Source organism: Vespa crabro, chromosome 1, assembly GCF_910589235.1.
Source record: "Vespa crabro chromosome 1, iyVesCrab1.2, whole genome shotgun sequence".
NCBI classification, from domain to species: domain Eukaryota; kingdom Metazoa; phylum Arthropoda; class Insecta; order Hymenoptera; family Vespidae; genus Vespa; species Vespa crabro.
This window is the reverse complement of record NC_060955.1, coordinates 151,129-167,045: the sequence shown is the minus strand read 5'-3', so window position 1 is coordinate 167,045 and position 15,917 is coordinate 151,129. Positions and strand designations below refer to the sequence as shown.

The following is a 15,917-nucleotide window of genomic DNA, read 5'->3' as shown; positions in this document are numbered from 1 at the left end:
TGGTACATTCCTTTGAAAGTTCAATAATATATGTAGCATGATTATATATAAATTGATTGAAAAATATTAATGATAGACTAACAATTTTTTATAATAAATCTGGTTTAATAAAAAATGAATGATAATAAGGTAACACAAAGTAAATGTAAAAGGTGTTTGCAGCTTTATAATTATATGCTATCTTACTTTAAATAACTTGCCTTTATCAGGTAAATATTACCGGTAAATAATTATACAGCTCCTCCCTTTTACGACGGTTTTCTTATTTTTTTTCTACTTCCCCATTTTTCCGTCTTTCTAACATTCTTACGAACTTTTGCACGTACGATTTGTTTTAATTCACGTCTCAAATTTGTAAATTCGTTATTTGCCACCAATTCCTTTTTAAAGAAATTTAAACCATCTGAAAGACATACATTTTGCATTATATGTTTATATAATCGATCAGTTAAAAAGTTAAAAAGTTTTGCCCTCGAATTGTACCTTCGAAGCGCCTATCGTTCGTTGAAAAGAACAAATTATCGTTATCTTTTACAAATAAACGATTTGATTCTTTCTCTTCTTTCTGATCTGTTAAACGTTGAACATCTAAATTAATACCATTTTCGTCATCCGAGGAATCGTATTTAAACGGATTTGCCAAGTCGAAATTCAGAAACGATTTTCGCTTTTCGACCATTTCTTCCTTCATTTTTCCTACGCCTCTTTTATCTGGGAGAAAAAGAAAATGAATTTTTGTTTAAACATAACTTTGTAAACAGAATGATCTGCAAAATATACCAGTCTCGTTCACGTCCTTTCCATATGCCTTCAATAAACTAAATTCTCCTTGTTGACGATCTTGTAAACTCTTGGTCAATGAATCCGACACCGAATAATATATATCCTTTGATACTACAACCATTTCATCTTTCTCAGTTTCTACTTCAATTTCTAGTTTTTTCTTTTTCTTTTTAATCTTTGCATTAGACTTAATTTCTTCCGTTGGAAGTTCGTATTGTTTGTGTTTCTCCTCCGTTGGGTCATATCGTATCATTGCAAATTTTCTACAAAGTCATTGTAAAATTATTATTATTATTTATGATTCCAGTTTATATGTCTTTGAACAATTTCATTTCTACTTGACTGTTTCTTCATTTTTAAGCTTTGTCGCAATTGGCCCACCCAAAACGTCTTCTAGTATATTAAATTGCCATTCTCTTTCATTTTGTGAATCACATTTGCCGATTTCTTCTATATCCCCTTTATCCCTTACATCTTCTTCGATAAAACGATTGTCCAAGGTAAACCGAGAGTCATTACCAATACTTCCTTGTAATTTAATATACTGAAAGATATATATATATATATATATATATATAAATCAAATTTACCTTCGCATAGTACAAAGGCCACTTACCTTCTCGTCTACATTTTTCTTCGTTTCGAATTTATCATCGTTCCAAGTAACCTCTTCATCGTCGTCATCTTCATTATCAAACAAGATCTTACGTTTTCCCTTCTCTTTTTCACTGACAATCCCATCATCGAACACGATCTTATTATCTGCTTTTCTTTTATCCTATTAAAGTAAATTGGTTCACTTGTTAAAAACTCGTAATATATGATTATTAAATGTATGAATATTGCGCTTGAGGTTATTAAAAAAAAACAAGCTACAACTTAATTACCAACCAAATTTTTTAATGCGTCATGAATAAGCTGTTCTTTAACTTTAAACGCTTCCTTTTTTCTTTTTAATGATAGCAAACGCTTTTTTTCTGACTCGATATGTCCGGTCATCATTAATACATTTTCATTATTACATTAACATGTCAACTATCTTTAATGGGTCTTTTTAGAAGAATTGTGGTTAGGAACGCATAATGTGCTTAAAATCTGTAGCGCATGGCGCGCCATCTATAATACGAAGGAAAAGGCAATCTTCAAATTCAAAAGAAAAACAGGAATAGTAGAAAAGTGACATGTTGTTACATATTGGGAAAATAAAAACACGTTCAATTTCTCTCTCTCTCTCTCTCTCTCTCTCTCTATATATATATATATATATATATATATATATATATGTATTCTTTTTTTGTTTAATAAACCAACGATTATTTAATGGGCACATTTAATCTTCCAAAAACTTAATACTACACTATTTCTCGTTTCTGTATACTCCGTGTTCTTTATACACCTTTAGCCTTCTTTTTCTTCCTCCTTTTTTTTCTAATATCGTCGTGACCATCTTTCCCATCGATAAATTACAATAACTTTTATATTGAATTGATTAATATAAGTATCACCCAATGGAAGTTTGGTACCATTGATTAATTTATGTAAACATCTCTTGTCCAGATATAACCATATCCTATGATCTCGTGTATAATCGATCAATAATTTATTTATTGATTATGATAATTCAATTGTACACAATACCGTTGCTACAGTTATCCCTATCAAGCGTTTGATCGATGCAATGACATTTTGTCAGATTCTTTAATATCATCATTTCTCTTTTTAAATATTCCATTAGATTCTTCATAGACTTCCATTTCTAAATGTTCCTTTTCAGCATTCTTCATTAATCCGTTCTCCTCGTTCACAAGATTTTCTTCATCTTTATATAAAAGAATAAGAAATATTATTGAATCCAATGAGTTAGAAAGAAATTGATTTCCGTACGTACCACTATTCTTTTTTATTTCATCTACAAAGGACTTAATTTTATCATGGTCATTGATAAAAAGAAAATACTTCTTATCTGCTAATATTGAAATAGTTTCTATAACTTCTGGCTTAACATTTAATAGCCATAATCTTTGCGTTTTACTATTTAATTGTTTCGATAATCTTTCCATACTCTATAAAAAAAAAAAAAAAAGCTAGAATTACTACAAGAGAATATAAATTTAGTAATGAAAGACATTTAAATACCTTTATAGCGGTATAATCAAAACCTTGAAATCTCTCACAGTCTACGAGCAATGGCATTTTTTTTTCCTCATACTTGGTAGCTATCGTCTCTAATTTGTTAGAAAGAAAATCTACTGCAGGATAATAAAATCCTGTGTCAGGTTTAAGCATCAGGTATTCATTTCCCAAGTCTGTCTGAGATATATATATATATATATATTTATATATATACACATATGCATATGCATGAAACGTACGTACGTACACACAGATATATTATGTACAGAATTCTCATTAATTTCAATCTTTTATATACTGAAATCTACATTTATTTTTACCTTGCACTCAATGGTGCTCAGATTTGGTCTAGCCGATGGATGAAGTAAAAAAATTATATTAAGCGCTGCACCAAGGAGAAGTCCTACTTCAATGTTACAAAGTATACAAACTATAAACGTCACTATAGCTGCTATTGCATCTTTCCCTGCAAGATTTCAAGAAAGAAAAAGAGAAAAAAAGAAATATATGTATATATGTATATTGGGCAAACTCGATAAAGTTAATAATAGACGAAGCACTCGAAACTACAAAGATTAAAAATTGCTCACTGGATCCTTTCCAAAGCACTTTGAATATTCGTAAATCGACCATAAAGAAAACGGCGCTTACTAATACTGCCGCGAGTGTCGCACGTGGTATGTAGTAAAAGTAAGGCGTTAGAAAGCTAAGAGCTAACAATGTTAAGATTCCTAAAAGAAAGAGTAAAATTATGAGATCAAATAATATGTCGTGTGAAAAGTTGAAAAAGTAATTATCGAAAAGACAATACGATGGTCTTATACCTGTATACAAACCCGCCATAGGCGTCTGTATACCGCTCGCAGCACTTACTGCGCTTCTTGTCAATGCTCCGCAAGTTGGCATCGACGAGAAGAAACTTCCAAGTATATTGCAAATGCCGAGCGTTAACATTTCTTGCTTTGCATTTAACGAGCCACCGCTTGCTAGAATCGATTAAGTTCATTATCTTTTTTTTTTTTTTTTTTTGAAAGACAAATATTAAAAATGAGTTCTTTATATCTACCAAACACTTTTGCAATCGCCACATTTGTCAAGACCGCGATAATTGGTATCATAAATATGCCAGATCCATAATGGGAGCACATATCGAAAAATGTGTATGTACGATTTCCGATTTGCGATGAAAACGGCGGTATAGACACAGCGGGTAATCCAGGTTTAACTTTTCCTATAGAGCGCATTTGTCAAACGAATAATGAAAGAAAGAAAGAAAAAAAATTAAGATACAAAACACTTTATTTTCCAACAAGATTTCGAGAAAGCATGACAACCTGAAAGAGTAAATGGAGAAGATTCCTGCAATGTCAAATTAAATGATATAATAGACGTTATTAAGACGACAAGAGCATTGCGACCAATAGAAAGAAACCACAAAATCTTTTTCGTCCTCGTAATCTCGTTGTTTCCAGTCTTGGACTTTCCAAAATCTTGCAATTTCTACGAAAATGCGTGGAAGATTTAATGTGCGAACGTTAACGTCCACGAGCTCGGTTAGAGAAAAAATCTCCCCGCGTGATATAACTTACCCTGAAGAGTAAAAGAAAAACAATGCAGGAAAAACTGAGCGCTACGTCGGGCAAATGTACCTTATCTATGTTTTTAAAGGTTTTATTTATGGTATCGACTATGTTGTACGATTTGTATCTCAGACCTAAGAGACCCTGAATCTGGGCAACGATTATAATAATTGCCGCTGCCGAAGTGAATGCCGACGTAACGGGGATGGAAATGAAGTCCACTAAAAAACCTGAACATATTTATATTTATGTGAAATTAAATTAAGAAGTTGGATAGTATTTGATTTTGATTTTTACAACGATTCTTATCTTTCGAAACGTTGAGAATTGTTGTTTGTACACTTTGGATACCTGCCTAAATTCAACAAGCCCATCGTTAGCTCTACGCATCCGGCCAAGAAGGTAAGGAGTATAACAAAGTCTATCGGCATGTCATGCGTGTATTCCATCGTTAAGAGAGACATCAAAGACGTAGGACCGATTGATACTTCTTTGGTGGTCCCAAGTAGAAGGTATATGAAACCACCGAGAAACGATGAATAAAGCCCGTACTGTGAATTAACAGCATTGTTGAGTTCACATTCTCTTTCTTCTTTCCACCAATGGGAGAAAACAGGGAATACCTGAGCAGTTAATCCAGCTAGTGCAGCGTAAGCGATACTCTGCGGTATCATGGTGAGTCCTATCGTAATACCGGCTATAACGTCGGATACGGCTTGAAATTGATTGTACTTTGGTAGCCATTGTAATACCAACAAATATTTTCTCGGGTTTGCACTGATGTTCCACTTTTTTCTCTTCCTTCTGGCATCTACCGTTGAAATGGAATCCTTCCTGGGCACTGACATTGCCGCTATCGTAGATATATAAACTGAAAGAGATATCGCGACAATGGTTAACTCATTTCAAAATTGACACAATTCGATTCTTTCGATTCTGCGTATGATTTCTGTTCAAGGAGGAACGTTTGTGGTGGAACAGTGTTTATCTGGCCAGAGCAGAAATACGAATCGCTTGCATATCATTTTGTAAGTAGGTATCATTCATGTCTTCGAAACACTTATCATCAAATATTATTCGTCAAAGCTGTAAGTAAACGCCGTCTCCTTCCTTCTGTCAGATCGTATTATTTCTTTCTTTCTTTCTTTCTTTTTTTCTTTCTTTTTTTTTTCTTTTTTTTTTTTTCCCCTCGCTAACGAGCACCGACGTACTCTCTTTATCCGTATTTCTTCTTCCTTAGTAACTCTCTTGTCTGTTGACACATTGATAAATATTTTCAAAATGAGGAAGAAAACCTTGGACTGAGACATAATTATCGTGATTCGGATCGTTCTATCGATTAATTTGTTTTAAGGTAAAGAAATAAATTGACGGTTATCACGATACGCGACAATTATCTGTCCAATTGAATATTGGCAATTTTTGAAGATCAAATAGAACGTGTGTATATACACCGTAAATTTCTAAAGAAATACCGAGAAACATATATTTAGACATATACCGAAGATTATTTCTTTATTTATTTTTTTCTTTTCAGACAATCGTTTCATATTCGATCATTTTTATCGCGATTATTAAAAATAATTGAGAAATAATTGAGGATGATCGATGAGAGAAGAAAAAAAAACAACGTCCACGTGATCGTCTTGTCGAATGAAATACGTAAATACGTTCGTTTGATTCTTAATTTTGTACACGATCATATATAATTTTATTGTTTTTGATACTAAAGGCTATATCTTTGTGAATTTCTATGTACTTCGTATTACTTAAAAATCTTATATACTTATTTATCTAATCTGTATATCGTGCCAGTTATTTGGCAAGATTAGAGAATATGAAAATAAATTCAAAAGACCTTCTCTTGTGTCGTTCAACGAGCTTCAGTCAGTAGGAATAAAACACGAGTATGTGTTTTATTCGTTACGGAAAAGATAAGATGTTAGAGGCTTATAAAAAGATTACTGTGCCTGCCAACGTTAGTAACTTACATACGTATACGCTTCATCGCATATCGTAGCTTTATAATGTAGCGATTCTCAACTTGGCTTTCCTACGATTCCGGATAAATTTTTAATAAGAAAGTGAAAAAAGAGAAATGTGGTTAGACGCAACCTTGACTAACGCCATTTATCTCATACGAAATAATCGCAATACTACCCGTACCAACATTAATAATAATTTAATGGCAATATTATTAATAATTTGCAATGATAATAGAGATAACAATTTATACAATAACATTAAGAATAGTAATAGTAATGATAATAATAATAATAGTGATAATAATAATAATAATAATAATAATAATAATAATAATAATAACAACAATAATAGTAGATAATTATTACAAAAGCACATAGATGCTTGAAATAAAATCTCTAGGTAAAAATTCCTCCTATTATTCAGCTGTCAGTCAACAACACTCGTATGCTCCATCCTATTTGGAATATAAAGATTTAGACCCCGAACAAAACGAAATTTATACCTCAACGTAACTTCTTATTGACTTGATCGATCAGCTTGTCGATTCTCTCGGAAGTTCCGCGAAATTTGTTTGGCTCTGGTCCGATCATCTGTATCAGCTGCGGTACATCTTGTCCGCTGATTTGCGTGAAACGCGCCAGGGACTTCATGCACGCGTAAAGTTGTTCCTCGGCTGGACTCCCATTGAAATATTGTAGCAAAGCCATCGTCAGTTCAACGGCGACATCGTCGAATACCTACGATCGTTACGCCGTAAAATGATCGTTATGTCGTTAATAGGGACGATTATATGGTATATGAACGTTTCGAATATCATCGTGCAAACTTTCGGATACCTTGTCATTTCTTTTTTCTTTTCTTTTCTTTTATTTATTTATTTATTTTCTTTTCTTTTCTTTTTTTTTCGATCATAAACGATTCACTGCAGTGAACTCGAGTTGGACTCAAGTTACATATTTTACGTACATATTTTATATAGGTACCTTAGAAATGCTGCCTTTTGGTAAAAGTCTCCGTAGATTTTTGCTTTTGTTCATTTTCTGAAAAAATAGTAGCCGATCTCTGGGAAGGTATCCATCAACTGAACTGTTTTGCAGCAACAGAGCTAGATATTACGAACGAGCTAGTCCCGAAGTGTTATACCGTATTACGAAGCACAATATGCGGCGTGTACAATGTTTATACAATATGCAGATTTGTTAGAATTTAACATTTCTATATACTTGACCTAACGAAAAGGAACCTCGTACGGATATATATACACATATATATATATATATATATATATATATATATATATATATATATATAGGCAGGTATGTAGGTGCAAGCCATTGAACGGAGGCGGCACTTTCTTCGATTCGATAGCGCAAACGTTTTATTTTGTTTTTTTTTCTTTCTCGATGCACGAAGAAGCGTTTATTTAGCGATTAGCATTAAATCACCGAAAGAAGCACGGCGAGACGTAGCTTTGGCGCCTGTTCGTCTACCGATTGCCATTTATTAGTAACTGGTATATTTAGCTGTGCTCTTCCGATAAAGAATCGATCGTTAATCACCTTAATCCAACGATTAAATATTGAATGATCGAACGATAAAAATTATGTTGGTTAAATCGATGATGTATACCTAGGTAACCTCTTTCAAAGAAATCGGGAAAAATTTCACGAGCATAAAGCATCGTCTTTTTGGACGATGGTTAATCGAACAGGAAAGATACAGACCACAGTTTTTACCTCCTTGCAGGCTAAGTTATGGATGATGGCCGCACCACGGGTTTGCAACTCGAACGAATTGGATAGCAAGGAGTGGACCGCCACTTTCGTCGTCACCCTTATGTTGCTGATATTCTGATTCTGATGTTGCCATTCGGATATGTAAAGTAACCACTCGGAACTGCTCAAATTCTCGAACATGTTCGCCAACTAGGACGTACAAATTCGTTTCAAATTATTAACATTATCAAGTAAACAATTTTGTTCGAGTAAAAAGTATTGAGAACAATACGAGAACGATATGACGACTCTACGCGCTTACAAATTCGGCGAGCGGTAATTGTTCTTCCGGAGGATGACGATCTATATCGAAGGCATAATTCATAAGAATGTGTTCCCTTCTATCCTGATGCAGGAGAAGTATCACGTCGTCCTTCAAAGCGGCAACGGAAAGTACACCAAGGAGCTTCACCCTTGCCTCGGTTGCTAACGACTTGTCGTAAAGTATGCGTCCTGGACGTTTAATAGACGATGAAATGGATTTATTATTAATCGTTCATATTTTATCGATTTATTCCGATTGATTTTATTCTATCGTTTCTATCGATCTAAGAAATCCAAAATCGTTCGAAAGGAGCTTACCCACAAAATTTAAAAAATAATCTCCCAAAGCCCAAGAGCCCTCGTTCTCTAGAACATACTGTCGAAGTTCTTTCAAGCACGTTCTCTCATCGTCGTTCAATTTCCCTTCTAGACAGTTGACCAACCCCACATATTCCGCCTTCACGTCGACGATGTCTTTAAATACTATAGGAGGATCGCGTTGCCGTTTCTTCTCTTCCTGTTCCCGTTTCTCTTCCTCCTCCATTTGCAAGACCCTATCAGACGGCAACATCTCCATCGTGGCACCATTCGCGGCTTGCATCTCGCTCACTGCACCTACGATTATTCTTATCGATCATCTCTCGACCCTACACTCGATCGTCTTATGTAAAGGAAACTTTATAGGATCGCAAAAAAAAAGGAGAAAAAAGAAAAAAAAAGAAAAAGAAAAAAAGAAAAAGAAGAGATAGAAAAGCTCACCCTCGCTTTCCGCCATGTCCGTGTAATAGCTTGTCCCTGTACTATTACTATCGCTTCCTGTACCGTCTTTGTTTCCCTTTTCCTTCTTCTCCTTCTTTTTCTTTTTCTTCTTTCTATCCTTCTTAGCGAGCTTTTCGTTTATCACGTTTCTCCTTTCCTCTAACGCGATCGAATTCAATCTAGCGTTTAATAATTATTAAAGTTTAATTCGATGCGAATATGATCGAAGATAAAGTGTGCGTACCTTGCCTCCTCGATTGCCGTGTTCAAAAGCTGATATTCCGGCGAAGCCTCTCTTTCGATTCTCGCTTCTACGAATCTTTGCCCTACCGTGAAACCCGCGTTTGCGTTGCTACTTAAGCTTTCTATCAAAGGTCCTAGCGCTTGTCCGACTGGCCTAAGTGTGATCGAGTCGAACGATTTATTTATTTCCAAACTCGAGAGAGAGAGAGAGAGAGAGAGAGAGACAATCGCTTTAGAAATATAAAAGGAATTTCTCTCTCTCTCTCTCTCTCTATATATATATATATATGTGTGTGTGTGTGTGTGTGTGTGTGTGTGTGTGTGTGTGTGTGTGTGTAAAAAAATATTCTATTTTTTGGTGTATGACCACATCGCGTTTATTGTAATTATTAATATATAAAACCGATCCAGCTGTCTGTATCGTTTAAAAATCTTTCCTATCTGACTCACGTTTGTAATATCTCCTCTGGAAGATCGAGTATATATTTGGGAATACCGTTTCCCGCCAGAAAATTGCTCACTTCTTCCGTGAAAGTGTTGCAGTTGTGCCTGAAGAGATTGTACGTGCCCGGCCTGAAAAGATTCTTTCTTTTTCATTGAAATCTCTTACACCGACACCATTCTATCACGAATATCATCAAGCAACAAGATATAATCCAAACACTCACGCGAACGTAGATGTTCCCAGGCCGTTTATGTACTCAAGGAAGACCGAATAAGGTAGATAGGTCTCACCGATCTTTTCGATTTTTTGCGGATCGCGCAAGTGCGTACCACCCTGCAATTATCCGAAAATGTTTTTTTTTAAATATACGAGAGAAAAGAAAGACGACTCGTTCCAAGTTCCGTCAATGTCAATTTCTCAAACTGGCTTCACGTCTCTCGATCCATCCGCCACGAATTTCTCGCAACCCTCCTACCCTCTCTCTCTCTCTCTCTCTCTCTCTCTCTCTCGCGCGCTCTCAGATACGCCAGAGAGTGCAAACGTAATTTTAGAACGACGACAAATCCACGCTTCCCTACGTGAAACGCTCAAAATAACTATTTGCTAACGCGCGCGTTAGATTCGTGAGCATTTGTGGCATGAAAAGCGAAGGATAGAAAAAGGCGGAAGAAAGCGACGAAAAATGTAAGATAAATTATAACACGTGATAATACTTTGTATCGTTCTTTTTTTCACGTAAATAAAAATCTCTTTGGTACGTAGAAAAGATACGATAATTTCTTACAAATCTATCACGAACGCACAAAGAACTTTCATGAAATGTACATCCCTTGACGAAGATTCGAAGCACTATAGATAAAAATTGTACACCTTGGAAAAATCGCGCCAAAATCTTTGGACAATCGATTGAACGAATTTCAAGAAAGAAAGAGAAATCTTATCGATGTCTTAATACGTACAAAGGCACGAAATTTGATCTGTTTCGTTAGCGTTCTTTCTTGATATCCTTCATTTTTCTTTTTCAAAATGGGTATATTTACGTATGTTTGCACTCGCAGTTCATACACGATTTGAGGAACTCGGTAAACGCGATACTAATGAAATTTTACACAACGTGGGAACGAGTTTGTACGGACGTAGATGAACGAACTTGGCGATGCTTTCGCCTCCGTTGAGTCAGAACGGTAAAACATAGAACGGGAAAGAGCTATGAGAGTAAGAGTGAAAGTTACACGCGCGCGCACGTGTCTGTGCGTGCGTGAAAAAGAGAGAGAGAGAGAGAGCGTGTGTGTATGTGTGTGTGAAGCAAAGCGAAAATTATTTTTAGATTAGACCAGACCAAATTTAGTACCTGCTCGTCTCTAGCGTATCATATGGCCAGAGTGACGAGTTACTACGATCGGGCCCTACGATGATAGTCACGTTACGTGCCAACGACGAGCCATTCCGTCTCGTTCTTAGGAAAAGCCACGAACGTGAAAGACAAAGAAAGCAATTTCAATGAGAGAACATAATCTTCAAATAAAAATGAAAAACGAATATATATTGTAATAAATAAATTGAAATTTCGAATAAAACTGTACCCAATTTTAAAAGAAGAAAAAAAAAAGAAAGAAAAGAAGAAGCGTGCAAGAAATTGTGCGTAATAAATAAAAAATAAATATCGCGCATAAAGATGCATAAAGGATAAAAAACGTTTCTTCATATGAAAAAAGTTATTTATAGTTGAGTTATTTATTAAGGGCATCTCGCCAATTATTTACCAGGCAAAATATTGTAAGGGTAGAAGGGGAGTAATCTTAATAAAGGTCGCCTTTAGTTCCTTTACACTTTGCTCGTACACTTACCGGCCTGACACTTTGTATACCAGCGGGGCCAAAGAAGTATTCTCTGCCATAGGCAACGATCCCCGTATGCCATATTCCCTCCAAATGTCTGCCTGCGAATACGTTAAGGATTAAATCAAAACCTATCAACTTTGATCAACTTGTTTTACAAAGACAATGAATTTGAAATCGGTATCTTTCGAAAGAAAATAATAACAAAGTTGGCTGCTCGTAGTGCGAGCGCTAACGCAACTTAAAGTTGGAAGACATGATCTACGAGACGTTGGCTTTAGCTCTCGTCTCGAAAATAAAGTACACCGGGGTGTTCGCTCGTAAAGCGAAATATGCATCAGAATCTCGTGCACGAAGCTCCACGAAGAAGCCTCGAGACGAAGCTTCATAGTCGTTCCTTCGACCTACTTTCTTAACGCGGAAATAGCTATTAGCGTTCAAGATATTCTTATTACAGTACGTCTTCGTTGGATTTGGAAAGTGAAATTCGTCAGGTGTAATATTCGTTTTTCTTGGACGTCGACCTTTTTGCCACGATTGTGACGATTTTTTTCTTTCTTTCTTTCTTCCTTTCTTTCTTTCTTTTTTCCTTCTTCTTTTTAACGAACGCCTTGACTCCCACGCGGTATCATAAATCATCGGCAATTCGTTTTGTACAAACATTAAGTTCGAAAGATTTATCAAAAGAAGAGTGTAGTAAAAAGAGTGCGTATGTTTATTCTATTGCAAAATACGAAAGAGGTAGGTGAATTTAACGATACCGATGTAAAATTGGCTAAATCGACGTTAACAGACGAAATAGCAGTTAAGCGAGAAAGATCCTTTGGTAAGATCAATGAGTTTCTTATCATCGTTTATCAACCAAGCAGTTATGTCGGTATATCGGTAAGATATGCACGTGCGCGTATAAATAATACGTACGTGCACGGGAATCTATGCCAATTCCGATTATCCTAAAGGATCTTCGAAAGATAATTACGGCGAACGCGATTGAAAATAGATCAGCGAGATCTTCGAGTAAGTAGTATGGCGAACGAATTTCGGACACGTGACGCCTGAATTTCTCGTGGAGAAGATAGGACTGCATGCCGCTTTTGTAAAGATTCGCCGCTCTATTCCGATCGCACACTTTGTATACACTTTGCCGATGAATTATACAAACGAACTTTCTGAATGATTCGCTATTATACGAGAATATCTACGCAGTAACCTCTACGCGATGGTTCCACAAGTCTAATATCTAATGAGAAGATTTCTTTTCAAAACTTCTATGACTTTTTGTTCGAACTTTTTTTATTTATTTAGAGAAAAAAAAAAAAAAGTCTTTACGCCTCGAACGAAATCGACAATAGGATTCAATCGGAATAATCGTCTATATTATGAAAATCATCGTTCGGTATATTATCAGATCGTTATCGGGGGGGAAAAGTTAACGAACGAAAGTGATTAAAGAAAATGATAATCGAGTCGAGATCATCTGACTCTGCAGCGATATGAATTCTCAAAATAAGATAGAATTTAGTCGTTTCCAATTCGATACATCGCATTAGATTCAACTAAATTTGGATTCCACGCGTTTGGCCTGACGTCACAAAGAGAATATTTGTTAACATCGTATTTACATCTTTTTCGTATCCAACTTGACACAACACCTACGCAAGAAGCGATCGTCATTGGATCGAAAGAAAGATGCCATCGTATGATTCACGAATCGCGGCTATAACATCGACCGCACAGCGAGTACAAAAATACATCGAAGAAAAAAATGTTTTGCCGATCGTGTTCCTTCATCGATTACGCTTACCTATCAACATGCGAGACATCATAGCTGCCATGCCTTTCGTCAGATCGTAGATATACAATTCTACCGTTGTCCTCACGTCCTCTGTGTTATCCATTTCGCCGGTGACCTGTGTTAAACAATCCAAATTTGCTATTAACTATTTCTCATTGATCATTGGCAAAGATAACGAATAGCTTTTTATCAACGGAATTCTTTGATCTATAAAAAGATGAATCAGCACCGATCCGGCCGATATTCGGAGCTAACTTCCGTGTTACCCTTCGGACACCTGACTTTCGATTAATTCAAAATGTCCGCGAGATTCGCGCGGTGATTTGACAATTTGAACGTTCGTCTCTCTCGAGGAACTTTCTCTACCGATCAACGAGAGTTTCGGGAAAAAGGATAAAGGTCGAGTAGAAGAATGTCACGCACATAGGGACGAATGATTATTTTTTGAGAGAATTTGATAGAGAACAGGCCGTTCCGGGATGATGATGCGTTCCTATCGAAGGTAATGGACCGAGAAAAGCGTTTAACGCACGTCGTCTTCTTCTTACCTTTTCGTTTTCGAATCGATCGGCGATCCGTTAACAGGTGGATTCTATCGATCCCTCGAAGCCACCTCGAGGGTGGATATATAATTATCGACCGAACGAATTTTTCCTTATACAGAATCTTACGCGTATAGATATAGAACGATAAAATGGCAGAAGGAAGGTCAACAAAGGTGTAGGAAAATATAAACGATAGTGAGAGTTGGTAGATCGAACGAGTTGGGGCCTACGATTTCCGGCTCTCGCTAGATGGCTACTGTGATGTGCTAGCAAATGCAACTGACCTCGCAACTGAAATCTCTTCGCACGGCCGTACGAGTACGGCGTTACGGCGCGATAGTCGTTCTTGCCAGGAAGAAACGGTAAAGAGGTAAGAGGGTCATCGCGCGAAGGCAGCGCCTGTCTATTACCTACCTACCTACCTACCCACCTACCCACCTACCCACCTACTCACCTACCTATAACGTGCGGCACCGCTTTAAAGACTGTCAATGTCACGGTGACCAAACGCGATTGTTGGTCGTTCGTCGTGCGATCGATAATCGATCGATCGATCCACCTTCGGTTAAAACGATTGACGTCGTCAGATTTCGTTGATTATAATGTATAATAGAGAATAGTCTATTTCCATCTTATCTTTTCGAGCTTTCATCGTTTCGCTGGGAAGCGACTGCTATATATACATATATACACATACATGCACGTGTATTGGATTCAAGGATATAACGTGTCAATGTCCGCTTTATTTACGATCAAAGGTCGTACGATCACCTGGTGATTGGCAAGCGACGTTACCGCGGCCTTGACCGGCTGCGAAACAGACGAGCATTGCCGCTTAATCCGAGTTAAAGGAGAACACGTTGCATCATCCTTCTCAGCTTTCTTTTCTTTCGAATGAGAAGAGTGATCGACGTTAGGTCAATGGATCGTTTCACTCGCGTGATCCATTGACCGAGTCGTGCGACTTGATAAATGACGAAGAAAAATATCTAACCTCGCCGTCATATTCATTACGAATGGACGACGCTTAAAATTCAAATGCTCGCAATTAAAATACACGCAACTATTAAGCAGTAAGTAATAAGATTGCAAGATTGAATTTCGATCGATCGAACGAATAAGTAGGAAGAATGTCGCGCAATTGAAAGATTAATCTCGCATCGATATTCTTACGAGTAGTTTTACTTACGTAGTAGCACTTCTATGTGAGAGAAATGTAACTACTACCGTGTAATGAAATGTGAGAAGAAAGGCGATAAAGGACGCGTCGTTGCTTTAAATTTTCCCCCTTCCTAAGTCGAAGGGAACGAGCGACAAGTAGCGATAAAAAGATAAACGTTTCGAAGAGGACACCTTCCGTCTGAAAGCCTATCTACCGATCGGTAACGAGGGTTGCATACTATCGCGCGGAGCTACGAATTGGTCTGGCAAAGAAAGTAAGATATGTAAATCGAAGTAGCGCCCTGAGAATACGGATAAAGATACTAGAAAAACCTCGAAAGCTTTTCTATCGAGTAAAAGTGTATGGAGGAAGAAAAGATAAAGGAATAAAGAAGAGGGGAAGAAAAAAAAAAAAAAAAGAAAAGGAAAAAATAAAAGAATCGCGAAGCATAGGACTTACCTCTTTTCTATCCGTCATCGTGATGGCTGCTGCGTGCGATTAGCGCTGACAGTGGCAGGACGGTAACCGTTTGGTGACGACCGTTGTGCTCCTTTGGTTTCTTTGGACGGGGACGTGCGTCGAAACGCGGGCTTTTGTTGCTAGACGCGG

General features: G+C 36.7%; 3 protein-coding genes across 9 annotated transcripts; all 3 read right to left on the bottom strand.

The window, feature by feature from the left end:
- Window positions 1–84: 84 nt before the first annotated feature.
- On the bottom strand, window positions 85–1,960 carry LOC124429638 (probable RNA-binding protein CG14230). Its single transcript, XM_046975188.1, has 6 exons — window positions 1,675–1,960; window positions 1,400–1,561; window positions 1,122–1,327; window positions 781–1,046; window positions 484–711; window positions 85–403 (listed from the first exon to the last, which is right to left on the bottom strand). The coding sequence occupies exons 1-6, from the start codon at window positions 1,783–1,785 to the stop codon at window positions 249–251; spliced, it is 1,128 nt and encodes a 375-aa protein (XP_046831144.1). The 5' UTR covers window positions 1,786–1,960; the 3' UTR covers window positions 85–248.
- Window positions 1,674–7,123, bottom strand: LOC124429501 (sodium-independent sulfate anion transporter-like). 2 transcript variants are annotated; one of them, XM_046974868.1, is made up of 12 exons: window positions 6,985–7,123; window positions 5,120–5,367; window positions 4,852–5,047; window positions 4,506–4,726; window positions 4,251–4,416; window positions 3,983–4,147; window positions 3,741–3,902; window positions 3,507–3,647; window positions 3,237–3,382; window positions 2,920–3,093; window positions 2,672–2,846; window positions 1,674–2,602 (listed from the first exon to the last, which is right to left on the bottom strand). In XM_046974868.1, exons 2-12 carry the CDS (start codon window positions 5,342–5,344, stop codon window positions 2,442–2,444), a joined length of 1,932 nt encoding a protein of 643 aa, XP_046830824.1. In that variant the 5' UTR covers window positions 5,345–5,367; window positions 6,985–7,123; the 3' UTR covers window positions 1,674–2,441. The 2 variants fall into 2 exon arrangements, with proteins under 2 accessions (XP_046830824.1, XP_046830816.1); XM_046974860.1 differs by having other exon boundaries at window positions 3,507–3,902.
- On the bottom strand, window positions 6,601–15,904 carry LOC124429528. Of its 6 annotated transcripts, none has more exons than XM_046974919.1 (12): window positions 15,768–15,904; window positions 13,611–13,716; window positions 11,816–11,907; window positions 10,192–10,301; window positions 9,974–10,096; window positions 9,525–9,677; window positions 9,281–9,459; window positions 8,840–9,136; window positions 8,520–8,710; window positions 8,207–8,407; window positions 7,466–7,522; window positions 6,601–7,219 (listed from the first exon to the last, which is right to left on the bottom strand). In XM_046974919.1, exons 1-12 carry the CDS (start codon window positions 15,783–15,785, stop codon window positions 6,986–6,988), a joined length of 1,761 nt encoding a protein of 586 aa, XP_046830875.1. In that variant the 5' UTR covers window positions 15,786–15,904; the 3' UTR covers window positions 6,601–6,985. The 6 variants fall into 6 exon arrangements, with proteins under 6 accessions (XP_046830875.1, XP_046830885.1, XP_046830904.1 ...); XM_046974929.1 differs by having other exon boundaries at window positions 8,219–8,407; XM_046974948.1 differs by lacking the exon at window positions 15,768–15,904 and adding an exon at window positions 14,431–14,475.
- Between the last annotated feature and the right edge of the window lie 13 nt (window positions 15,905–15,917).

What these genes read in the sequence shown, in the direction of transcription:
- LOC124429501 (XM_046974860.1), bottom strand. Translation starts at nt 5,344, where the DNA reads ATGTCAGTGCCCAGGAAGGATTCCATTTCAACGGTAGATGCCAGAAGG. An exon ending in TAGCTGGATTAACTGCTCAG is followed by an intron (nt 5,048 to 5,119) that starts GTATTCCCTGTT and finishes GTTAATTCACAG; the next exon opens with TACGGGCTTTATTCATCGTT. An exon ending in AGTGCTTTGGAAAGGATCCA is followed by an intron (nt 3,383 to 3,506) that starts GTGAGCAATTTT and finishes GAAATCTTGCAG; the next exon opens with GGAAAGATGCAATAGCAGCT.
- LOC124429528 (XM_046974919.1), bottom strand. An exon ending in CCAGAGGAGATATTACAAAC is followed by an intron (nt 9,678 to 9,973) that starts GTGAGTCAGATA and finishes GATCACACTTAG; the next exon opens with GCCAGTCGGACAAGCGCTAG. An exon ending in CAAAAGGCAGCATTTCTAAG is followed by an intron (nt 7,220 to 7,465) that starts GTACCTATATAA and finishes TAACGATCGTAG; the next exon opens with GTATTCGACGATGTCGCCGT.
- LOC124429638 (XM_046975188.1), bottom strand. Translation starts at nt 1,785, where the DNA reads ATGATGACCGGACATATCGAGTCAGAAAAAAAGCGTTTGCTATCATTA. An exon ending in ATGACGCATTAAAAAATTTG is followed by an intron (nt 1,562 to 1,674) that starts GTTGGTAATTAA and finishes TTACTTTAATAG; the next exon opens with GATAAAAGAAAAGCAGATAA. An exon ending in AAAAATGAAGAAACAGTCAA is followed by an intron (nt 1,047 to 1,121) that starts GTAGAAATGAAA and finishes ATGACTTTGTAG; the next exon opens with AAAATTTGCAATGATACGAT.